General features: G+C 42.9%; 1 protein-coding gene across 2 annotated transcripts; it reads right to left on the bottom strand.

The window, feature by feature from the left end:
• Window positions 1-1,529: 1,529 nt before the first annotated feature.
• On the bottom strand, window positions 1,530-24,364 carry LOC140279757 (neuronal migration protein doublecortin-like). 2 transcript variants are annotated; one of them, XM_072374927.1, is made up of 7 exons: window positions 24,165-24,364; window positions 20,409-20,834; window positions 16,624-16,964; window positions 8,705-8,825; window positions 7,052-7,141; window positions 4,425-4,522; window positions 1,530-4,323 (listed from the first exon to the last, which is right to left on the bottom strand). In XM_072374927.1, the coding sequence occupies exons 2-7, from the start codon at window positions 20,770-20,772 to the stop codon at window positions 4,267-4,269; spliced, it is 1,071 nt and encodes a 356-aa protein (XP_072231028.1). In that variant the 5' UTR covers window positions 20,773-20,834; window positions 24,165-24,364; the 3' UTR covers window positions 1,530-4,266. The 2 variants fall into 2 exon arrangements, with proteins under 2 accessions (XP_072231028.1, XP_072231029.1); XM_072374928.1 differs by having other exon boundaries at window positions 8,723-8,825; window positions 24,165-24,363.
• Between the last annotated feature and the right edge of the window lie 1,631 nt (window positions 24,365-25,995).

The raw sequence follows: 25,995 nt of genomic DNA, 5'->3' as shown, positions 1-25,995 counted from the left end.
ATATGAATTCTGTGTCATATTTCCTCAAAGCCTTTTTAGTGAAGCTGTCCTCAGTACTTTGAATATACCCCCCCACACCAGAAGTATTATACTTCTGTAAAATACTCTATTTTACAGAAGTATATTGGTTTATTTGGTCATGTGATTTGGTTATAAAAGCTACTTTAGAAGGAGGTTTCTTTCTTTCTTGTTTTTTCTTTGTTCAGACTGAACAATTTAAACAATGCAGACAATACCCAGACCCCTTGAGATCAAGCTCTTACAAAAGATGACTTTTCACAGCTGATGTTTACAGTATCTTAACTTTTCTACAAACAGTCTAAGGACGTTACGTCATCCTGGAACACTTGGCAACAATTCGTCATGGAGTTAAACATTGATAAAGTCGTTTTTAATAGTGCGAAACAGTGATTTATCATTTTCAGTCGACTTTCTTTGCCTTCAACTCTTTCTTGGGTCTTTAGGAGGAGTTGCAGCACGTGCACACTACAGCCAGCAGGGGGCATAAAGTCCATGCACTCACAAATAATAAACAGTGTCTGTGCTAAAGCAGCATCTTTATATTCCCAAGTCCTGCAGCAGAGCACCACAGACACAATGCAAGAGAGGAAGTGCTGTGATGAATCCCATTGATTCATTTATATGCAATATGTTTTTCAAGGTTACTGTAAAGTAATAAGTGTTTTTTGCTCATTTCCTCTGTCTCATAGTTCGTGAGAAGGTGGTCAGCAGCCCCGGAGCACCACAGGGGACTGTAATCTTCCCATTTCACACCTCAGAGTCCCATCTTCTCCAGAAAAACCGCTGACTGTGCAGTTTAGGACCAGCGGATCCTTTCATTGTGACCATGCAGGCAATGACACACAGCAAGATGGGTGTTTTTTCCTTCCGTGGAGAAGTAAACAACGTCTAAGTCACCGTGAATATTACACTAAACAGCGTTGGTTTAAGCTGCTTTTAAATGTTTCAGTTTTGAGTCATTTTAGATGGTGAAAACCTGCTCTTTTGTGCTCCCCCGTCAGACATCTAGTAGCCTGCTTTTCATAATCCTAATTTAATTACCAAAAACTCACGGGGCCCGACTCCTGCGGCTCCAACAGTTCAGGCAGAAACTGGGCCCTTCAACTTCAAACCCATTTATGAACCACATTCAGCTACTGAAACCATTTTAACCAATTATGAGTTACTTATAGCAACTCCCAACATTTAGCTTTTTCACCATCTATTTATCCAACATTGACATACAATTCCTTCCCTCTAAAGTGATGATTTTCTAATAATTTTAACTAGCCAGAACTTCATTTATCAGCTTCTTTAACCACAACTGTGATGAATAAATAGTTCTCTGCTTTGTTCATCCTTTCCTTAAGAATCTCATCATTTATTCTCTTTGTTTTTGGTACCAGTATTTATTTCAGCTACTTGATATTTTCATCCAATTTAAGACTTCTCGACTCACTTAGATTATCACTTAGATGGTGTAGAGGACAATCTTCAAGAGGAGAACATAATAAACTCAGAATCAGAGGTGAAATACAATTGTTTAATTGCAAAAGGATACCGGTTAATACACTGAATGAAGCACTAAAAACAAGCCACTGTGACATCGCAAAAATTCCACTAAAAAGGACATCGTAAATTTCAGAGAAATAAAAAGTCATTCATTCGATTAGAAAGGCATACATATGAAAGACGACAGGATGGGGGCGTATTTACACCGTGACAAAGTATCCTGCATCTCTACAAAACAAAGTGTGTGTGTGTGTGTTGGGGAGCCTCATCGTTCAGGACATTAAAAAATGTATTACAAACAGCCATTAACAAAGAGCAAACCTTTAATGACCCATTTCATTTTTTTTCTTATCAAAAGACAGTAATCTAAAAGAAAGTTGATGAATCGCACCATCCATCTTACATGGCGGCAGCAGGGTACACAAGACAACCAACACTTTCTGTTTTATATGCTGCAGCACTGTAATAAGCTGTAGAATAAAAAAAAACAAGGACATTATCAGTAAGTAAGGTTTTACAGAAGTGGCTGTTTGGGAGAAAGACAGAAAATTGATTTTATTATTTTTTTTTCCTGTACAAAATGGTGGGTTAAGTGTCCCTGCTGTTGTGCTGATGTAACAGCGCCCCCTGCTGGGGAAAGATGGAGCTCACAGCACCAGATAATTTGCGATGGTTTGTCTTGAGCATCAAGTGGCTGACCGGACACAGCTATTCAAAGCGAGGGCGCACACCTCATCATCCTAAAGACGTACAACTTTCACACCGACACTTCATCACAATGGAATAACTGCATGAATATTTCACTTTCTAGTCACGCTATCGGGTTCAAAAAGGCCATTCCTACAGAAAAAAAACAACACTTTTTAATCCAAATGCATAGATCTTAATTTAAAGAATGCTACATGTGCAGCATGGTATCAGTACATTGGGAATTAATTGTGGTCACGCATTGTAATGCTGGCAAGTAGACGGTAAAGTGTCTGAATAAATAGCTCCCTGCTATGTGCTTCAGTGTCAAATTCAGAGATTTCTCAGGCTCGAATCCCTGAAAAACAACAAAAACCTCCCATCAGTAGATTCAGAGACACGATGCAAGTGGTGAGGATAGAAAAAAGGAATATGGCGATACAAAGTTGCACACAGAAGCCTGGAAAAAAGTGTTTAGAGCTCGTGTGTTAAACTAGTTCAGCTAGAAAAGAAACATCCTACATGAGTACCCTCGATATAAATTAATAAACTTTATAAAAATTTAAAACCCACACATAGATTTAGACAAAAGTTAAGTTTTCATCACCCCCCCATATCGCAAAACTATGCCAAGCCATGCAAAAGAGGAGAAATCCCACTGCTGTTTATCGCCGTGATGCATCTAACCGTCATAGATGAAGATGATTTAATCTCGATATTAGCTTGATGCTAAAAGTGACATGCATAAAACTCCATGTGTGCTTCGTCCAGAATGTTCAGAACTAATACAATTTACACATTTCCCCCCCCTCTTAACGTCATTCTTGGTCAAAAACATACTTTGGCTTTGAGAAACTAATCTCAGCGACTATAAAGTATCACCACAAGTTGTGGTGACATCACCACCAATAAGGGATAGAAGGGAGTTGGTGAAAAAAGGGGGTCAATAAAAAACTGTCTACTGAATATGTGTTGGTTTAGTAAAATAAAAAAAAAAAGGGCCTATTTGTTTTCCTTTGGTTGCTTGTTTTTTTTTTTTGCACCGTTAGGTCCTTCAGTTCAGCTTTTTACAAGACAAAAAGTTTCATTATGATTCATCGACATCATGCACTGCAGTTTATGAAAAAACACGGAGGGTATGGACCACCTATAGCCTACTGTCTATGTAGACGGTCAAAGTAGAGGAAACGCCAACATAAAGAGTCGTGGGATGCTTTTCTTCTACATAATCTCCTTCAATCGGAGACTAGATTTATACCAATTATTTCTATCACATGGACTAAAAGGTCTATAAAGGATAATTTGACAGGCAGTTTAATGCAATACATCCTCCGACTTCTGGTCGGATGCCGCATCCCACACATCCTGACCTTTAGCGGCAGGGCTTCATTTTGGGTTTTTCTTTTACTTTGACCACACCCTGTATCATGTTGAGCAAATGTTAGACATTGTAGTGACATTATGGAAGCACAGCAATAGACACTGAGTAGAGATGTTCGAGTGGATGGCCATACACAGTATTTACAGCGGGTTAGAAAGACTTAATGTGGCTTAGTAGACTTCCCTCACAAAGAACCATTACCTTTCACACCTTTAACTACAGGGCAGAAGGACAGCAGGACATGGAGGAACATCACAAATACGGTAAGTGATAAAAAAGTTGAGTCAGTTCAGGCGAAAGCCCCTAAAAATATCCATTTGCTGCTTGGAATTCTGTGAGTGAAATATCAAATTGAGAGTGCATGCTTTATCAAAATGTTTTAAACAAAAGTGTTTTTCCCACCACACCATGAAATCTTTATATTTAGAAAAGAAAGAATGTCCGTCCCCCCACATAGAAACACATCTGAACATTAGTGAGATAGTTGAAGTGGTTGAAGCAGAATTCAAAACGGTTTGTGTTATTCTCAAGCAGCAAATGGTGTCATAGCCCTGGTGGCTAAGGCCTTAAAAAGAGATAAAGAGTGGGTCTCCTCAAGAGGTGGCACTGTGACTGAAGGAGGAAAGCAGGAGAGGTATAAAACCTCTGTTTCAGGCCAGAAGGGAGCCTGGCTGCAGAAGGAGAGTCTACATCGACTCGCCGAGAGAATCGTCATCATCCAGAGATAAGGGCAGGTACAGATCCTGCAGACACAGAGCAGCTTCGTTACATCTGTAAACTTACACTGTTGGGAGAGGAAACACAAAGGGCAACAAGTTCAGGAGAGGAGCAAGGGTTTGGGTACCTTCTGCTTGCTGTTCAGGCCTGGACTGGTAGGGGTGGAGGTGGGGGAATGCTTGGAAATCGGGGTGGAGAGCTGGCTGCTGGAGCCGGTCCCGTTGGCTGAGGTTGCAAGCAGAGCAGGGTGGAGGAGACAAAACAGGGATGAGGGAGGAGGAGGGAAACAGAAGTGAAAGAGGTAAACAGTAGTGTGGATTAGATGTGTGCAACAGAGGTCTGAGCCTCCTTCCCTTGCTCTGCAACTCTCTGAAAGTCAGGCCTGAACTGTGGCTTGGCTCCAGGCACAGTTACTCCAGGTCTACGAGGCTGATGAATTCTCCGTTTTTGTTAGACGACATTTTATTCACTCCCTCTGCGTCGAGCCGCGTTGCTAGGATTCTCTCTGTGTGGAACATTGTGTTTATATCTTAGAGCAGTGTGAGCCGATGTAGCTGTGTGCGTTAAGTGGTTTAAAAGAGTTTTTGTCTATAAGAGATGAAAGGAATTCTGAAGACTATAAACCAGATGGCCAGAGTAAAGTTTAAGCCAATGAGAGGGGAAAAAACAGTGGATAAAGCTTCACTGTTGCTTACACACAGCCAGATAAAAGGCAAACACAGGCTATTCCAACACTTTAGAATATAAAACCCACCCTAAAACAGAGAAATCAACAAGCCCCATTTTCTAGGAATCTTAAGCTCAGCAAAGTAAAATATAAACTGCTGAACAAAAAGGTGCAGCCAGTGTTTAAAGGTCCAAACACTCAGCCGCAGAGGAGCCACAGTAACTATTTCTCTGCAACTCAAAGAAATTCCTCACATTGTTTTGTCTGAGAGTTGGAATAATTACCTGGAGAGTACTGCGTTTCACTGTTATTCAGCACCAGGAGCATGGCAAACAAGCACTAACATTTCAGAGGCCGAAGATCGTGCTAACAGGCTAACTGCGCTTTAAATTTGATATTATTTAAGTTTAAAGACACTCCGATTATACCAAACTACATTTATCTAAACAGCTATTCTAACAACACACTCATTGATTAGGTTTGTGAAATTATCTTTGCTCTAAATGGGTGAATTCATCTTTATTTTATTAATTGAAAATGTTTAATCTCCATGTTAGCTGGATGGAAAAGATTCAACTTTAGACAGACCCACAGCTGAATAAAGCCATATTAAAACAGAAAAATTCAGGAAATAAGATTTTGAATTATTGATAATGCATCACTATTATTTATAAAGTAGCAGCAAGTAAACACGGGCGTGTCGCACACGTTTCCTGTGCTACGACCTCATTATCTCCCTGCTGACCTCTCAGGTTCCACAGAGGTAGTTAACGCTCAACAAACAGTTGCCTCTCTGGTATATTGGCCAACCATCTGCTGCCTTAAAGGCCAGGTATCAGCGATCAAATGTATGAAAAACTAAGGACCAGGAGGCCAGAGGACTGCCCAGCCTGTTGTGTTATGCTCCAGAGTTACATTACATGTGAACGGTGCCCTGCTGTGCATGCAGGACACAGTTCATGTGTAATCACCAGATCTGAGAGCATCATCTCTCCTCATTTACTCCTGCTGGGAATTCATTGAGAAGATCTTTTACGTCTAATTTTAGCCTCCCCGTCCTCTCCTCCCGCTTGTGACCCGGAAAGCACAAATAAAACATGTGAAGGAGTCCTGAAATGCACCCAGAGGCCGGAGGACTGAGGAGAGAGGAGGCATAAGGACGTATAAGCGAGGAAACACCGGTGTGTCCTACACCGAATTTTAATTTGCAGCTGCTTCCAACAGAAGTAATCAAAGCGGCAGCCTTCATTAACCAATGGTTAGCAGACGCAGCTGTGTCCCACGCCAGATTGAGTCGATTCTGGTTTAAATGACGCAGCGAAGCGAGGACGTCTCACTCTGTTAAATGCGTCTCACCTCGCCTCCTCTGTTGCATCTCTGGTGGGAGAAACTAAGAAGCAAAGAGGTGTCGAGTGGAGGAATCGAGTGGGCGCCTTTTGTGAAATGGAATCAGAGGGATGGTCCTGCTGTGTCTTATCATCCGATGCTCATAGCTGAAAACAGAGGTTTATTCTTCCCTTCGCTGCGTAAACTCAGATAAGCACGGTTTCTCCAAGCTGTTTTAAAGATATTTTAAGCATGAGCGGAATCTCAAATGGTTTCATTGACTCCTGGATATTATCAAGTCATTGTTAAACAAACAGCTGAAAGCCATTTGTGTCGTTTTGGTTTACTTTTCATGTTTAATTCATACTCCTCCAGTCATACTGAACCCCAGATTGCTATCAAACAAAGACTCGTCTCCATCTTTAAGACAGAAAGGTTTTCATGATGAAACCGGGGGGGGGGGGGGGGGGGGGGGAATCCTGCAGGAAAATACGAGACTTTAAGCAACACGTGTTAAAAGGTGTGAGGAACACATTTCCCTGTCGTTACATTTGCTCATTGGATGCAAGCTCGGGTAACCATCCTCCATCATACATTATTGATCCTAAAAGACAAACTCATCATTATGCGCACCACCCCCCCAGACTAAGGTCAAAGGTCGAGCTGAGCTACATCACATTTCTGTTTATTATTTGTTATTTTTTGTTCATTTACAGCAACACAAAGGAAAGATTACAATGTAGGTTAACCGACAGACTCACTTGATTCAGCAGGAGACTTGCTGCGCTTGATTGGCCCAGGACTCTTTACTAAACCACGCTGGGCTTTGGGGGCCTTCATCACCCTGCATTCTGTCGCAAAGTGCAGAGACAAAGTTAGAAATGGTAAAAATCGCTTTTCTCCAAACTGCAAATGTCAAATCATGCATGCTCAATCCGAATTATAAGTTAAACATTGATTAGAAAGTCTGACTACAGAACAGTGTGGCAAAGCTCCATAAGAAAGAAACAAGATAACAATAGGATTTTTTGTACATTGTATATTCTGGGTCACTGTATTAATCAGAGTAGACAGACTCCAGACACTGCAGCTCCTCCCTCTGCATCTTCCCTTCTGTTTGTACTGTCAGGCTCTCTCCTGCCTCCCCATCCCTCCCCCCCTCTGCCTCTTTTGATGCTAATTATACTTTCTGTCCTCCCTCCATCTCCTGGGATCGCACCATTTCTCTTGTCTCTCTAACCTTCACACACTGATAGATACAGACGTACATTCTTGCGCCATTGTTTGCATGTTATGCCACCACCACTCCTTTGACAGTACTCGAGTCTGGCAGCCTATCCAGTCTACTCTGTGGTCTCGAAATAGCCCGGAGTCTATCAGATTCTTTCTCCGTCGATGCTACAGAGCTGCAGGTTCTTGCATGCACCTCTCTGTGCGTCTTGTATTTAATGTAAGGTGTGTGACAAATAACAATTTAATCTGACACAAACTTCAAAGCAGCAGTCATGCAAAGCAGAAAAGAGGAAAAAAAGGACAAAATATTCAATGTTTTTCTCTATCCAGACAGAAGAACCACAGTGAAAACATATCACAGCATCTCTCTTTTCTGTCCATGTAAAATCTCCTTAAATTCATTTCTTTCTAACACTATGAATTTGACCATAACTCCTCCAGATTGATGTGTGTTGTAGACACACAGTTGAACCAATGTCCATTTGATGTATCGCAGGTAAAGCTCCACCCTCAATTCCACCGAGGCCAACTGAGAGATGCGGGGATGCTGGAGACTCAGCCATTTCATTTGGCAAAGGCCCAGAGGTTATTACAGCCTGAATGAAACAATTTAGCTTTGGTCCATGGGGGAGTATGCAGAACGGAAAAGGATATACATCATTATAAAGTTCCCGGCATCCCCATGGCAAAGAAAGAACAGCGGGAACATAATGACGACTCGGCCCTGCTTCAGTGCCGTGTTTGGATCGAAAGACGTATAAGATACTGTTTTTAAAGAGGACTTCAGATGAAAGTGGGTTGTTAAAAATAGGTTGTTAAACAAGCCACAGCCCAGGGAGCTGAGAGACTCAGGGAGTGGGTCAGCTTTACATTTTCTCTCCTTGACTTCTCAGCAGTATCAGCACCAACAGATCAGCTGGCCTAAACCTGTAACCGGACAGATTAATGGCTCCTCCACCTTTTTCTATCCCTGCTGCCGGCTGCTGATAACAGACTTCTGACTCCATCTTTCACAGCTTCTCTGTCAGCCTCTCTTCTTGCATAGGCACATTTTGCTGTCACTCAGCCTTCTACATCTGTTCAGAAGCATTACTTCATGCTTAGTTTCTCAGACATCAGGATAAATTACTGGATCTACATCAGCAGTGTTGTACTTAAGGTTTACTTTGGAAATGACTGACCAATACTGTCAAGCCCACCATTCTCATCCAGAGAGAAGTCATCCTGTGCATAGCGGAATTTCTCTGGTCCACATGCGATGAAGACGTCGTCGTCACCAAAGAAATCTTGAAGGCAGGTTACCTGAGAAGACAAAACACTTCAATTTGATACATCAAAGCATAACTGGTACAATAAGACCAGGTTCACATACATGCACTTCAGGCGTCACTGAGCTCGCCTCACATTTACTTTCAAAGGCAAATTTGCAAAAACATGCCAAACATCTGTAATTTTTAACCATTCTCATCGGAAATGTCAAAACCTTACAGCCACAAGCCATCTCTGACCATTTATCCTCCATTTTTAGCTTTCTATCTATTATCTATTCACACAAAATGCAACATTTATTGAATTATTTGAAACGCTTCAGCCCTTAACCACTTTAGCTGACAATTTAATCCACTTTCAGCATTTTCAGCCACTTCTTCTTTTAATTTGTGTTCTTTGGTTCATAGCCGTAAACTAAATTGAGACTTTTCGGCTCACTTGACACGTTTTTTAATTTTAAACTACTGAGATAAAATTAGATGATTTTCCCCACATACCCTTTAGTATAAGCAGCTTGACTCTAGTTGTGAATCACTGAAATACCAACAAGAAATTTGCATATTTCTAAGTCACAACTATGAATTTTCTGTATAAAACTTAACAAAAATCCATCCAACATCTGTTATGTCATGAGTACATCCTCTAAAACATTACATCTGGAATATCCTCAGATAAATGTCAAAGAAAGTAATGTCCAAAATCTGAGATTGATTACATTTAAAAATAATAAATAAATAATTTGGCATCATGTGGAAGAATCCAGACACTTAATGGTTATGGTCTAAAGCCTCAGTTTACCATTTACTCTTCCTGAAAACATGCCTTTAGCTGCCATAGGTTCAGGCAACAAAACACACACACAAAAGACACAAAAAGCCTGAACAATGCTACATTTTCACTCTAATGTTTAAACGAGTTGACTTCCTTCCACAGGGTCTTTTCACTCCGCAGCAGCTGTTGAAACAATATGGGCTACCAAGTAGACAGATGTCTTCTGGCCACACCTTCTCCTCTGCTCTCCATTATACAACTCAGACGTGCCTATTAAAGCCATTCAAGCTGAAAGCTGCTTTATTCCTTCTAGTGCAGAGGAGATTTGCTCCAAAGCATCCAAGTCAGATATCCAGCTCGCCTTTCAACACCTGTTGAAATGTGTTCCTTCCCATTGACTTCTGAGATAAATACTTGTACAGTACAGCGCTATTACTGTAACCAAACCACTCTGCTGCTCTGACAGAGGTCCACAGCCAGATAGATAACTCTGTGTTGGGACACATGCCAGTGCAATCAATATGCATCACGGTTTCCTTTGTGATGCACATCCAAACTATGAGCTGCAGATAATTTGAGAGCACCCCACCCCAGCAGCTGCCATGTTGGTTCTCAATCCTGCTGGACGGGCTAAAAGTGTGTGGTGGTGACTCGCTGGCGTGGCATCCAACAGCTGTACCCTGAAGACTCTATACCCTCCAAAACTCCCTCGACACAGGCCTGGGATCTCTACTGAGGAGCAGAGATTTTACTTTGACTCCAGGGAACTAAATCTAATTGGTCCCTCCCCCCCGAAGCCTAATTCACAGGCAATACGTTAGGGTATTCCTGTGTTTATCATCATGAGATTAGATACATGTTACTGTCATTAGGTTAAACTGGTGTGCAGTAACAAGGGCACCTGGCACTTAATCATAAGATGGAAGCGACGGGAAGTGCTCTTTTCCCTCCAGGGCCGGCGGGCGGAGAGGAGACAGAACTGGGCTGGGACAGAGCAGGAGGGTAGACAGTAGTTCATGTTTTAATAGCTTTAAGCACAGAGCAGATTAAAGGTATTAAGTGTTTATCTAGCAGACTGCTAACTTAATCTTTATAAACCAAATCTCTAATCAAAGTTAGGAGTCTGGATGAGTTGCGCACACAACATATGAATCGGTCAAACATTGTGAAGCCTAAACAAAGGCCGTAAACTTCCAGACAAAGATGATGAACTGGTTTAAACACTAAGATGCTCTGAACGTCAGCATCGCTGCAAAAAGACACTCATTCACTTCCAAATCCAAACTTTCTCCCATGGCACCGTGATTTAGGCGTCTCTGGTCCTTACAAATTATTATCTGGTAGTCAAAAGTGCCTCATTCAAAAGCTAAAAGATGGAAAAGGTGTGCTGAGCTCGTTCTCCACGTGCACAGAGGCCACGGATCCTTTGTCGTAGTAGACCCAGCCTGGGGTCCTTTGCTGCCTGCTTTCCTGTCTTCTCTCCACTTTCAACCAATGCCACTCATGCCAACTAAACCATACAAAATAAAAAAATAAGAGTGCAAGTCATTGTTCCAGATAGCCTCCACCCTGCTGCAGAGCTCTTAACAGAACCACTGACTCCTCCTATTCCAACAGAGACCCGTTAGCGCCACACTGTCAGAGCATTACGGAGGAGACCCGTCCTCTCTGTGTCATCAGGTCACTTTATGATTCAAACGGTCAGTAAAATGTGGGGCTGGATAGTGTAGTGGTATGATTGCCACCTTCCATGTGGGAGACCTGAGTTCAAATCTGCATGAAAGGTACTGCCTCCAGTAGGGGTCCTTAGGCAAGACCCCCTTACCCCACAGTTGCTTTGGATAAAAGCTAAATGCATAAACATAAAATTGCATGCACATGCTCCAAAAATCACAAGTGGGGCGGCTGCAGAACAGCAGTCATGGTCAGCAGTTCAATCCCCGGCTTTCCCCGACCACACGTCTAAGTTTCCTTCCCTGGGAAGGACGCATCGATGCAAAAAAGAAGCGTGTAGCCTGTAACATGTTACTGAATAAGAGGTGCTATGTATGCGTTTGCCATTGGGTGAATGGGTGTAAAAGTCTATTTACATATTTACATCTATTCACATGTCCATAATCTCTTGATTGACTACATCGGCAGGCATTGCTTTGTTGCTTCCCATCATGGATCAATAGAAACTGGAACCAGTCATCAGTGAGCTTTGGCCTGTCCTCAGCTGGCAGACATGTTGTGGGGAAACAGCTTGGCTTTGCATTCGACTGGATGAAATTTAAAATGTCAGAGCCCCTTTGAAACACGGCAGGGGTGAAGAAAATGGCAAGCCAGCTTGGGAAAATTTGGATGTACTGCAAGTTAAGAAGCATCCTCTCTCAATCTGTAAAGGTCAGCCTTACCCACCTAGCAATGGCATCCATGAGAAGGCCAAGATGAGAAGTCCTGATGCCATTAAACTCGAAGATAATCAAAAGCACTGTAAATTACAGAGGTGACACACAGATGAGTGTATATGTTTGGGTCTTTTAGAAGGCTGAGAATGGGGTTTTTAGGAAAAACTGGCTCTTTCCAGACTCCAGGAGCCCACCACCCAATGTCCCAACAAGCCTATCCCTAATCTGTGCCTCACCAGCTGTCAGAACCACATGACCCCTTTAAAAAAAACAAAAAAACACCACGCCAACCCACCAGCAGCTATATATGCTGCGATACACCAGCTAAATTATTCAGAGCTGAGTTGCTTTGGCCAGACTCTGGGTCATCAAACACAGGCCCACAGGTGTTTCATCAGTGTGATGTAACACTGTCACATAATCATAAATCCTGAGTATAGTTTGATTCTGTAAGAGTGAGGCTGTAGTGTTGAACCCAATTGGTTTAATCATCAAACCACAAGGTTACAAACTCTAACACACAGCTCAGAAATAAGCAAAGCCAGGGATGTTTACCAGGAACCAGCATCTTTCTGAGTAGTGAAGCCATTTAACGCTGCAACACTTCAGCACCGATATAATGCCAGGCCACAAAGTCTGAGCACAGCATTTTAAACACAACCGGAGGTGTTGTATCATGTAGTCCCAGCTTTACCGTGCTGTATAAAAAGAAAGTGAAGAAAAAAGAGCAAGTTAAGATCCTGCTTTGCAACCCACAGGGATACACCCACACTGCTGTATTCACTGTAGGCACAGAGTCCATCAATAGAAGTGATGTGAATGGAATATTCCTCCAGAAACAGCGGCGTCTCCACAACCAAACCAAAGGTTTCGGGTATTTAAAAGAAAAAACAACAGTTCTGTTGATGGATAGAATATCAGGACATCTATAACCTCCATCCAGCAGCAGAGTTTATGCATCCAGAACCAGATGCATCTGGGGCGCAGATCACCCACTTAGGCAATGATATCTGCACAGTCATGGTGAGCAGCTGGTGCCTGATGCTGGTTTAACCCCACCCCTCCCCAACACCAAGGAAGCAAGCTTTCCATTTGGCTGACTGATGTGGCCTTAGCTTTGTTGAATTGTGCTTCCTCCAGGTCATGCTCACGAGTTGATGTGGTGTTCAGGGATTCAGGCAGCAAGGATCATGCAGGCTTCCAGGCCTTCATCGTGGGGACCACACCCCTCCGAGAGACTGATCGTCTGCCTCCTTTTCCTAGCGCCCCTGTGTGCATGTGTGGGCGTGCACATGTGAGTCAGATGCGGAGGCAGTGGGCTCTTGACAGATAAGGAACAGGGGGCAGGGCAGGTAAGACTCTGTAAAAAGCACACTCAGCGCATTACGAGCCATTGTCACAAACTGAATACATCACAGTGGAGCTTATTGCCATGACAACCGCTTCTGCAGCATGGCAAGGAGCAGGCAGACTGCAAAAGCCCTGATAACAGGGGGAGAAAAAAAAATTAGGCTTTTCTTGTCAGTTAACGGATGTATTTTAGACTTAAAAAATAAAAAAATAAATCCCTGAGCCTACATGCAGATCTATTCTTTACTGAATAAGTTGTATCCACTGTTATTACCGCCGAATCTGAGTCTTTTGTTCTGGCAAGAACAGCGTGACCTTGTGTCTGAAGGATACAGGAACACTTACTTTACCTCCAAGGCTTTGTCTTGATAAACCATCAAGACAGGATTTACTTTAAAATACGCATCAGATGCAGCACAATCATCGAGATAAGACACATTCCGTAACTTCAACATGTTTCGCAAATGATATTAGATTTTCCTCCATTTAAGTGTAATTCACATGAAGAAGAAGTGGCTCCTAAATGAAAAGCTGAGCTATTCTCCCCTGCAGCCACCTCAATCAAGGAGGAATAAGTACAAAACGGCTTTGAGCAATTAAAGAAGAAGCCTTAAAAGGCAGGAAGAGCAAATTCTGCAGCTTTCCAAAGACTCTGGGAATAATTACTCCCATTAGCGAAAGTAAAATGATCCTAATTTGCTGTAAGAACGAATATCCTGAATCGAGGGGCCCCACCCTTCTCTCACTGAACTGAAACCGTGAGCGTTTGAGAGGAAAATGGGAATGATTTTGTGCACAACTCTGGCTGAGAGAGGAGGGCTGGCTGCCTATGCGGCACCGGGAAGAGCAGCACGCATGAAAAGTAGCCATTTTAGAAATCCTAGAAAGTCAATTCTGACACAGCTTTTCACCATTTTATCTCTGTGACAAACAGATCTCAAGAGAACCCCCCCACACACACACACACACAGCCATATGCAACTGAGCCCATCATGCTTCAGATTCACATCCAGCGGTGGAATATACACATGACATGATTTTATTTTTCCTCCTTTTGAACACCAAAGGCTCGCATTGATAGTAAACTCTCCCACTCACTACAGGATGTGGTATCTGACAGACCAGTCCACACCAGCTGGGCTCTCTTTGTGCCTGGGATGTGGTCTCCTAGCAACCAGTCCCAGCAGCTATCACAGCAGAATGAGGAAGAGGAGGATCGGCAAAGAGTTAGGGAGGGGCGGGCACTGCATCAATATTGCTTCTACCATATCACCTCCACCACAGAGCAGCTGCAGTGTGCCTCTGCACACAAAGACGCCACAACATTGTTCCTCGGTTTTTCTTACATTTCTGTGCATTGCAGGGAAACCAGAAGTCAGCATGAGTCAGACATGAGTGGAGAGCCGTTATGAAATGATCTATTTCCAACACACAGTGAGGACTTCTCACTCAGTCTGCTGTAAGACGAGGATTTGTAACATGGTGATGATTAAATTTCCTTTGTGGAATCACTTCATTAAAAATGCATGACCAAAAGACAAAAAAAATAAACAGAAAATAGCACAACATGACATAAAGTGAGTACTACCTCAGATCAAGGATTTTATAGAAAACCATTTTAAGACCAGGGGCAACCAGACTGCACCCTGGGGAGAAAGCATTAAAATCAAATTCTGCCCCATCTATCATTTCAGATTACCTCCCCTCCTCCCAGACACATTCAAATCCAGCACTGATATAAAAGAAAAATCAAGTATCACGACACCTAAAAAGGGCAGGTTCCCCCCCCCCCCCGATGCTTGAACATTTAACCGTATCAAAGAAGAACAGATGTCCACATCCACATGTTTTCACAGCAGCACTTCATCCCAGCCTCTATTAATTTGATTGATTCACCGTCGTCAGGAGACGGTGCATCTGATTCATGCCGTTAACCACAGATGAGGAACTTATCTGCAAGACTTTATCTAACAAGGCGACAGGATTTTATCAAAAAGGTTACTGCTGCACAGGAAAATATCACGAACGAGATTCTGCAGCTTAACAAACAACGTCTCGCACACCTTCCACAGCCTTCCGGCCGGGTGACCTTGCTCGATGGCTGCCGTTGTGCTTTGAGACTACTGTAAGAAATTGTGAACATGAATAAATCATCACGTTGTTTTAGCTGTGTGCTAAACAAACAGTGTTCCCAAGAGGATGATTTTCATGCAAAGTTAAAGCCATGTGCCTCCGCTCCATGTGGATCATTTGTAAATTTAGCTGAAACAAAAGAGTCTCACAGTAGCTGTAGCTGAGCTTGGTGAACTTTTAGCAGCAGAAATTAGCTGCCTTGACAAAAGCCGAACGCCGTCTCCAACAGTCTGCACTCAACCGTGTTAAAACCAAGTCATGAACAAAGTAAAGGTTCAATTCATCCATTTTCTCTCCAGATATGACCATCAGAGCTATCTGCACAATGCAGGGATCAGTCCTTATTTCTAAGAAAATTACCAGAGACATTTTGGCTTCTGCTGCACTGAAAAACAAATGTTTGTACTTTAAACCTGGACTTAATTAATGCTTAATCCCAAACAGGATGAGTCCATCTCTGCGACTGTCAGAGGGTAGAAAAGTTAAACAAGTTATAAGTTTTTATTCTTTTCTTAAATATGTGAATAAACTGAAATGTTCTCACATTTTTTACTAAATCATCGCTTTGCACAATCTCAGGAGCAACAAAAGCAGACAAAATGATCCCCCACAACAAAGCAGGGCTTGGCTGTTTGTACACAACCGCAGTGAAAAGAAGATTTCATTTCCCAGGACGTCTGAGGCCTTTATGACCAAAGGAATCAGACAAACCAACGGCCCAACTCCCCAACAAAGACCGCTGGAGAGGACACCGATGTCCTGAGCCACATGACAGGAGAAAAAGTTGAACTGAGAGTCAGAATAAAGCTCTCATGGACATACCACATCCCTGTTGACTGAGGTTAGAAGCAAACAGTAGTTGTTCTGTGGTTTTTTTTAGCTCTATCTTTTGCAATTTCCATGTGAATAACTTTGTCTCCGCTTTCATCCTGATGACACCTGCCTGTGTAAGGTTTCATGAATGGCAAACTGTTCTCAACCCAACCACACATTTTCCTGTTGAGCAGCTATATTTACACACCTTACTGTACCATCTTTATGTGACACAGCCCTCTCAACATTAAACAAATTCATGCAGAAAAATCCCACTTGACACATTTGAATTTTGGAAGGTCGTAGTTTCCATATTCACATCATGATACGGTCCATTCAGATTTGGAGCAGCACATGGCTGACACACGCCTTACCTGCTTGCCATCAAGAGTGTAGATCCTCTTGACCACGCCACTTTCAAGCTTAATGGCCTCCGTGATGTCTGTGAGCACCTGCTCGAAGGAGTGCGCCGTTTTCTTGTTGAGCAGGACGCGCACGGCTTTGCGGGGCTTCACGCCGCTGCGCATCACCGTGACAAGCTTGGGTCGAATAAAGTCCTTGCCCTCTCTGGTCTCGCCGGCAGCCTTGGCAGCCAAGGACTGCATGTTCTTCTGGCTCGCCGAGGCCTTTACATTCACAGACCAGTTTGGGTTGACGTTCTTTGTGTAATCGACTTTCTTGTAGAAGTTCTCCGATGCACAAACATAGCTTTCCCCTGTAGAGGCAAAATAATTGGGTTAGTGGGCTTTATTTCAGCTATTTGACACCGGAGAACCTCAGAGTGTCTGTCCACTCGGCAACATTTGAACCAGTGGGAGAAATTATGGGCATACAATCACATCCTTTAATAACAGTTGTTTTACTGCGATGAAACCAGCTTCTACGGCTGTTGGTGTCAGCTTTGTCTGCTGAAGTTTTGAAGTGCACTGCCAGGCTTTGAGGAGCCAGATTTCCCTCTGAACAGACGTAAGTTTTTAGTTTTTAGTAGCAGCAGGAACATTGAGATTGGATGACTCAAAACTGAAACTACTGCACTACTATCTGTTGGTTAGATAGAAGACAAACTGTGTGCATTCAAATGAATGATGATGGAACTAAGTTTGTATCAAGCAAGATCATTTTGAGGATGAAAGACGTGCCAGACTTGCACATTGCACCCATGTTCTTCTTACAAAAAGAGTGATTTATACATTAAATATGTCAGGAGTCATGTATATCACTGACCTTTGCTAATTCAGTAATACATTCACCCATATTTTATCTGTATATTAACATGGTTGAGCAAGTCCTGCTTGGATTTTGCCTGCTTTTATTTTGGTATTATTAAAGCAATCAAAAATGTGCAAGTTTAAGGACTTGGAAGAGTACTTAAGGTCAATTTGGCTTCAAATAAAACTTGCAGGCCTTACACCTTCCTCTCTGCTGTGCTTCAGCCACTGCCTCAAAGCTCTTCCCTGCTGTGGAGGCACAGCTGTAGTCACAGAAACCCAGTTTTATGGACTCGTCAGCACATTCACGTCGTCATACGTGTTCTTACATGATGTCCACTTCTCATGCCTCTCCAGCATTTAGTTGGCCACGAATGCTAGCTTATACAGAGAGGAGGGTATGGTGGGAGACCCCCATTGGACCCCAGTCACACTCAGAACACCCATGTGCATGAGATGGCTGGTTCGGGACTCGTCCTGCACCATGTTTTCAACAATCATTGTACTTTTCTGTTGAGAATGGACTGGGAACAGGCTCCAGCTGTGGAAGTGAGAGTGACCCATCCTGGATCTGACTTTCCTGTAGAACTGTCAGAGCACAGGGACTTTTTTAGTGAGGCTCATCTCTCGTTTGTACGGCTGCATCTGTTCAAAAGGTCAGGGGGCAAACAGGTTTCAAAGGATATAAACTCAATATTGCATTTAGGATTTGCTTAAACTGAGTTCTCGTTGCTGCATTTACTAAATGATTAAACCCCATTTGATTAAGTTCAGTGTTACATCGACTATGGGCAACCTTCAGGATGCAAACAGCTACAGTTTGAGCGGCTCATTTCAGAATTTAAATAGCTCATTTTGATTGATAACTTCAGACTTGGATTATCAAAACGATCATCCAGCTAACAGACAATGAGCTAAAAGGTTGTTGCATGGAACTGGAATTTCTTCTCATTTTTACTAACATCCCTTTCAACAATCATTTAAATATCAGAGTCTAATACACACACTCCACAGAACACTTGCATGTCCTTATTCGGTGTTGAAAGGGATAAAAAAAAACTTCAAGATTCTCCCATGAGACCAGAGTCCTAGTTGTTCAACAATATCTGCTTTCCAACATGCACCGACAGTAAAAGCAACACGGCAGAGACACCCTCACACTGTCAGAGACTCAGTTTAAAGCACCAGTCATTGGCTTTCTTACATTTACACGCAGCCATAAGGCTGTTCTGGCAACAGCTGCCTTGTTAGACGGGACTTAAGGAAGACTTTGGTCATAAAGACACACTTCATAAAGACTGAAGTCATGATATCTTTATTTTACAACCTACTGAAAATGTAAAAATCTGTCAGCGAATTAAAATATTCACATTAATCATGTTTTATCTGCTTCTCTTCTGACAAAGGGAGCAAAAGAAAGAGAAATACTGGCAAAAAACAACATCCAGACGGCAACAATTAAGCCAAATGTGAAGAAATTACAGCAAAGACAAAAAAAAAGCAAAGCACAAAACTGGATTACACTGTGAGGAGGTGATGGAGGGATTAATTACATCCCGCAAGAGGAAGCACAATGAAATGCCCCCTCCCACCAACCGTGGTGCTTACAGAGCTGCCCCAACTTGCCACACACATCCAAAGCCACCCACACTCCCATCTTTCCTAAGCAGCTCAAGAAGCAGAGATGATCAGCTCGTTTTAGACCAGTTAAGCTGCGGTTGATCTTTTAGCTCTACCCCAAACTCGTCCCGTCCACTTCATCCCACTTCTTTAGCGGGATCATTCAGAATTAATTACGATCATGGAAAATAACGAGCGGTTTTCTAAATAAATGTTTCTGCTCTCATGAAACTTCAGTTTTAATACGAGGAAGCTTCTCAGCTCCCGACTGCAGTTTTAACTCTTATTTAGTTTGAGCTTTATTTCCCTGTATCTGAGTAATAGTTCCACTGAAATATGACTTTTCTACATGCAGGTCCATATTAAGGTTTCTGATTACTCAAAAACCACAAATCATCTCTGACAACTTTCACAGCTTGAATTTGGGCCAAAGAAATCCATTTTTCTTCCAACTTGCTGTCTGATGCCAAATACAGGCTACAACAGCTGATGGCTGCTTCTCATGAGGCTTAATCTATCATTTAAACCATCAGTCTGATGGATCCATCGCGGTCATTTCAATTGACCCGACTTTGCAGTTCAGTATTCGGTCTCAGTGAACTAAACCACATTTTGATTAAATCTGAAGAAGTGCACCATGACACAACTTCAACAATGTGTGACTAAAGAATTGAGCTTGTTTGGGAGTTTAGAGGAATCTGGATTTAACAGGTAAGACTTTAAATATTTGTTTTATAGCAGGGATGCCCACATCCGGTCCTCGAGGGCCGCTGTCCGGCCGGTTTTAGATGTTCCCCTGCTTCAGCACACCTGATTCAGATCAATACATCATTAGCAGGCTTGTGCAGAACTTAGCAATCCATTTCATCTGAATCAGGCGTGTCTAAAACCTGCAGGACCAACTTTGGGCATCCCTGTTTTAAATCTTCAGAGCACACAAACCTCTTTAACATGGTGGCTCACGATATCTCTGCACTTCAGCAGTTTTCCCCACTACCTGTAAATCATGAGGCCTATTCTAAAGCCAGCGTTTGTCCCTTTTGATCCAGTGTAGTATGTTGCATTTCCCCATCCGGGTCCTCAAGGCACGCCGCCCTGCATGTTTTCCATGTTTCCCTGCTCCTGCACACCTGATTCAAGTGAATGGGTCGTCCTCAGCCTTCTGCAGAGCTCAAAGACGTGACCCAATTATCTTAATCAGGTGTGTTGAAGCAGGGAAACATGGAAAAAAATGCAGGGCCTTGAGGACCGGGACTGGGAAACACTAGGATCCAAACTGCTTTCCACTCTGAAGGGAAGATGTGAAATGTGTTCTACTTGAATATGCATACCTTCCTCTAGCTCCTCCAAGGATGCGATCTTGCGTGATCCATCAATGGTGAAGATGAAGCGGACTCCCTGTGGCAAATTGATGTGATCGGAGAGTGAGCGTGTGAGGTCGGCCAAGAGAGAGTCAAAGGTGCGAAACCGGTCGTTGGCGATAGCGTACACGATGCCCTTGAAGTAGCGGTCTCCGTTGCGGTAGAAGCGCACCTTTTTGGCTTTCTTCTCGTTGGTGAGGGCCTGCAGAGTGCGTGTGCGGTAGAAACTGCAGTGGGCACTGTGGGTAGGGCTGGGGAGTCCATTCATGCGCCCCCCCCGTGCGGTACGGGAGGCCTTGTCCCGCTCGTCAAAATGTCCAAAGTCTAGCTCCATGATCACTGAAAGTTATGGTGGTTGTGACAGATGTGAGGTGGTGGGGACCAGCTCCGGAGAGTCTGGGAAAACAAGGAAAGCTACTTAAGCAACGGACAATGTGACTTCATAAGGAGGCAGAAACCAAAATACATCAAAACAGTAACCAGAAGTGAAACCATTCATTTTGTATTACAAATACAAAGAGACTTTCTTTTTAATTTCACTTTAAGATGGATTACTGCATGAATCTGCTTTGATAGTAATGATTTAACTGTCTTAAAAAGGTGGAAAATCAATCATATTTAAAAGGCTGGTTTAGATCACAGGCCTTCAGGCTGCAGCCAAATGGATCTTTATCCAAAACGGTGATTCAAAGTTCTGCTTGTGACCCAAACTTAACCACTTCAAACAGCACCATATGTGCATGAGTTTTTCTGTGAAACCTTTTCAGTTAATACAAAAAAGAACATGAATATCTGTAAGAGGATCTGATTGTGAAGCATTGTTATCGGTTAAGCTTTGCAGACAGCCCCAAAAACTCTAAAAACAGCTCATTTTCTCAAAAATGTCAAATGCTCGGCTTAAATCGAGTTTTGATTCAGTTGGGGGATCCAGGGATGTGAATTTAAGCATCTAAAAATGGGATCATACTCAGAATATGATTAATTATCATTGGTTACATCCACTTAAATGATGTAATCTCAGAATATTACGTCAGTTTTGGCCAGATTCATGTATGTGGCATGTATGATGAAACCGTCTCTTCTTCTGTGTCCCGCCTCCAAGCAGCTGTTAACAACCGTTTTAATCAGATGATTCAGTAATTGGCAGATGGCCAACCACTAAACAAAAGGGTTCATAAAATTATTCTTTGATTGAGGCCATTTGTTAACATAGGAATGAAACAATTAATTCTCAAAGAAATTAGTCTTTATCTGCACCACATTGGTGGCTTTTGCAGATGGGGTGACAATCATTACCATTTAAGCACAAAAAAGGAGATTTTTAACATTAACTGCTGTGAACGAGTTTATTCTGATGCACGTTTTGTAGTTTTTCTACTCTGATGGTTCATGCCGAAACCTAACCAAGGAGTTTTAGGTGCTTAAACCAAACCAGAGAGAGCTTAAAGGAAAAAGAAAACATTGAATACAAGAACACACAACTCCTTCAACACACCCCTCAGGCTCCCTTTTCACTTAATAAAACTGAAAAACACTCATTTTGTGGCAAAATATGACAAAACAGTACATTTATATGCAGTTATTTTGATGTAAACCAACAAAAAAAGTCATGTTCCAGAGCACAAGTCATTCATTTACCTTTGACATTTTCTCTAACTTCTGTGAGATTTTATTACAACTTATTGGAGAAAATGTAATTAAGTCAATATTCAGCTCTTCGTAAAATATTCAAAGGCTGTGTGGTCTGTAATACGCCGAGGGTTTCAGATCTCACTCCGGGCTTGGTTACATGAAACATGTAGAAAATACTGGAATCTCAGACCAATGTTAAATATTTACAAGGACAAAAGGACTTCTCTCATCATCCCCATTATTCTAAACTACATTTAAGTGCAGATTTGGGTAAGGATAGATGGTTCTTCCCTAGGAATTATGCAAAAGATGCACCTGTTCCATCAATAAACAATAAGCCACCAATGCTATGCGGTGGACTAATGCAAAGTCTGCGTCAGCTTTTGATGAAAGCTTTTCATGTGAAACTCCCACCTTACAACCACATTTAAGTACCTAGAAGCCACAAGAAGTCACTGACCCATATCCCTCCAGCTGATCAACCCAAAACACTGACCCACACCCATCCACCACATAAAAGAGGAAGTTATCTATGCTATGACTAGAACCTCACTCCACTAACGCCTTTTTCATGGGGTGAACAACACCTTTGACAGGGAAATGTGAGGAAAGAAAGTTCAACTGTGCACAGTCTCTCCAACAGGCCACATTTGGCTCTTTGCTGAGTTAAATTTCCCTCAGATCTGAACTGTGCTGACATGAAAGACAAAAATATGAAAATTGTGTTGAGCTTTTTCACTTCCTGTTTCAAAGCTTATGCATTACAGCGGGACACGGTTCACTTCTCTGAAGTGAGTTCCATCATAAAAAGAGAGAGAAAACTCATTTTTATCAGGTTACAGCCTCATGTTTTATGGAATAAAACTGTTACAATAAGCATCCAAACAAAGCAATAAGGACAGTAATTGCAGATTTGATGCCCATGATAACCAAGTCAAACACATCATCTGGTCCTGCTTTGAACACAAAATACTTTTAACTCTTCGTTTACCACTTAAACAAATCTATGACACAATGCCTGATGTGTGTAATCCAACGTTTAATATCCTATATAATGCATATGAGTAGACGACTACACATGAACGGGGGACATGTGCAGTCACCGCCCATCCATGTGGCAGGGCCCTTCGATCACTCCGACCCACGGCTGAGCTGCTGACTGGTGTTTTATGAGAGGGGTGGGACTTCTGTGGTCCTCCTCAGCTGACAAAGACCAGGTTTTCAGCCCATCTGCTGCACTAATAGGAGAGCTAACAGTGACCCTTCCCCAGTGGAGTAACAACTAGGACAGTCCATTGTCTCAAACAGGGGGCCTGCCTTCAGTGACATCACCATCAGAGCTGCTCCTGCAGCAGCCGGCTCAGGCTCCAGCTCAGGCTCCAGCTCATGTTCATCAAGTGCATCCTCTCAGTGGAACATAACGAAGCGTTTCGGTTTTAAACTGCACGAGGACAGCCTTTAAAACACATAGGATTACCTCTTTGTGTGGCTGACCGATGATATCAGTTAATGAAAATGAGCCCCACTACAGGAAAAGGCGCGTGTTGGTCTAAATTAATTCCAGACCTGCCATTAAGCAGCACTGCAGCAACACTGCGTGGTGTCATTGATATTTTTGGCTGGTTCTGTGTTCCTGACTGAGCCACCCACACAACACCCCGGTGACCGCACACTTCAGACAAACCAGCACCACATTGTGACACTTCAGCCTTCACCGTGAACGTTATAAATTAATCTCATCTTTCACACCCATCCGCGCGGAGATGGTGTTAAAACACAGCCGCAAAAGTGGGATACAAAGTTTCTTTTCTCATTTATGATGGATGAGCGCAGCCACATGGCAGAGCAACTGCTTAAAATGCAAGTTCTTCCAAGGGGGGGGAAAGTGGGGGAAGAGGGGGGTTGGGTGCGCACACACCTACTCACAACCCACCTGCCCAAACGCAAATCTAAAGAAAAATAACAATAATCACCTCTTAACACATTCAACCTCAATGACATCTCAATTTACCCACTCAGAGTCAAAAGCACGAGGACGTTATGTCTATTCTAATGAGTAAATCTGGAAATAATCACACCCAGTGGCAGACTCACCTGCGTCGCTGCTTGCGGAGTGAAGGGAGTGTGTGTGGGGGAGTGGATGAGAGTGTGTGCGAGTCGATGCTGCAGGATAGCGGCACGCCGTCTCTCCCCTGCCTTTGTCTGCCTCAGTCTGAGAGCCGAGTCGCTGTCTGCTTCGGTTGAGGAGCCACTGGGTCCTAAAGAGTAGCGGACCCGCCCACTGTAGCAGTATAGGTGGGAGGCATCCTGGGCTGGGGTGGAGCTGATATCAGGGTCACCAAAGGTCGCCTGTTTGATCAGCAAAGACCTGCGTGAATTACAGGAGATGATTTATGGATGAAAGACGAAAGAGATGTCATGAGACAATGAGACTATCTGTCAAGAGATGATCCTTTCTTAGATTTCTGTGTGGATTTCTGCAGCCAACTTTATTTTAGCCTGTAGGATTGTGGCTCTCTGTGAGAGGCAAAGCCATCATGAGTGTGCTCCTTTCAGACAAACCACAGTTTGATGCTCAGTCTGCTGGAGCTCTTTGTTGGGAGCAGATAAAAGCTCGATTACCTCAGTGCTTGTGTTTGACTTTTCTTTCTCTTTCCCTAAAAGCAGCATTTCATTGTCACTGGGCCGTATGATTTGTATCCCGACAGTGAAAGCTTGGATAGGACATCAAGATTAGCCATGTTCAAATAAGGGATACATGCTCAGCCCTCTTTCCTTATTGTTTCCTTTGACAGAACATGTGCCCTGTAGTCTGAAAGTCATTCCCACAGCATCAAAGTTATTGTATTCTGTCTTGAATTCTAAGTGGCAACGGAAGTAATATGTAATGATGGGAAAGTCGACCGGTTCCCTAATGAAACTGATGTTTGGTTGACTTTGCATCACACTGGAGACGATGAATCAAAGTGAAGATTGAGAATTGAGAATACTGTGTTTAGCACTAAACTGGCCTGTTGTACACGGCTGACCCGTGGAAAGCATTAGGAAAAACATAACGACATAAACGACATAACATTTCAATCTCAGAGAGTTTTAAGTGCCGTTAACCTGGCTTTATCGCCACGGTAACATAAGCTGGACTCATAACCCGGTCAGAGTAGTTTATTCTCAGAGTTTAGGATTAAATCCTCTCAGCAGTTCTTATCCTGATGATATCTGAGACGGCACAACCAGCACGAAACAACATCTGAATGTCATCAGGCCAAAAGGATTGAAAGTTAGCGGACGTGCACGGGGGCCAAAGAGGAAAGCAGCAGTGGTAGTAGTGGAGCCATCTGATAAAAAGGAAGCCTGGCTTTGTTGAACTTGCTTTGTAGTACAACCCTCTGAAAGCACAGCAACAAATATGCTCCTCTGGGTCAGGATAGTTCACCGAACTGGGGTCACCTGGTACCTGTGGAGGTTGTTTTAATGACAAAAAGCTGAGTGCTGGCAGTATCGGTGTCACTGATACTCTGTCGGGTTGATGGGTGAGAGGAAAGGTGAGATGTTCACCTCAGATGTGTCACATGACACGAAAACGTGGTAAGAACAAGCGTAACACGAGGCTAAACATCACAAAGCAAATTAACTCCATTGTTGAGCAGAAACGACTTCTGGGCCGCAGAACTGAGCCACGGAGTAAATGAGTAAAGAGTTCATCTTCTGAATCAGGCACAGATTTCAGGGCAAACAGTGTGTCTTTGTTTTCCTTCGATAATCCATCTTACTGTTACTGATATATCTTCATTTAAGTGCAGCAAAGCAATGATCTTGTCATGTATTCCATATGATTGTGTCCATTCAAGAGCTGAAACCCTCTGAGGATGAGCTGTATTCTTTAAACCTTCCGCGAATACTCGAACTCGATATAGTTATTTACTTA

This window comes from Leuresthes tenuis, unplaced genomic scaffold, assembly GCF_036924035.1.
Source record: "Leuresthes tenuis unplaced genomic scaffold, fLeuTen1.0.hap1 SCAF_21, whole genome shotgun sequence".
Classification (NCBI taxonomy): Eukaryota; Metazoa; Chordata; class Actinopteri; order Atheriniformes; family Atherinopsidae; genus Leuresthes; species Leuresthes tenuis.
Note: the sequence above shows the minus strand (reverse complement) of the source record. Positions and strands in the feature narration are given on the sequence as shown.

What these genes read in the sequence shown, in the direction of transcription:
- LOC140279757 (XM_072374927.1), bottom strand. Translation starts at nt 20,772, where the DNA reads ATGGAGCTAGACTTTGGACATTTTGACGAGCGGGACAAGGCCTCCCGT. An exon ending in TGGTGGGCTTGACAGTATTG is followed by an intron (nt 7,142 to 8,704) that starts GTCAGTCATTTC and finishes ACTTTGCGACAG; the next exon opens with AATGCAGGGTGATGAAGGCC. An exon ending in CAAGTCTCCTGCTGAATCAA is followed by an intron (nt 4,523 to 7,051) that starts GTGAGTCTGTCG and finishes TTGCAACCTCAG; the next exon opens with CCAACGGGACCGGCTCCAGC.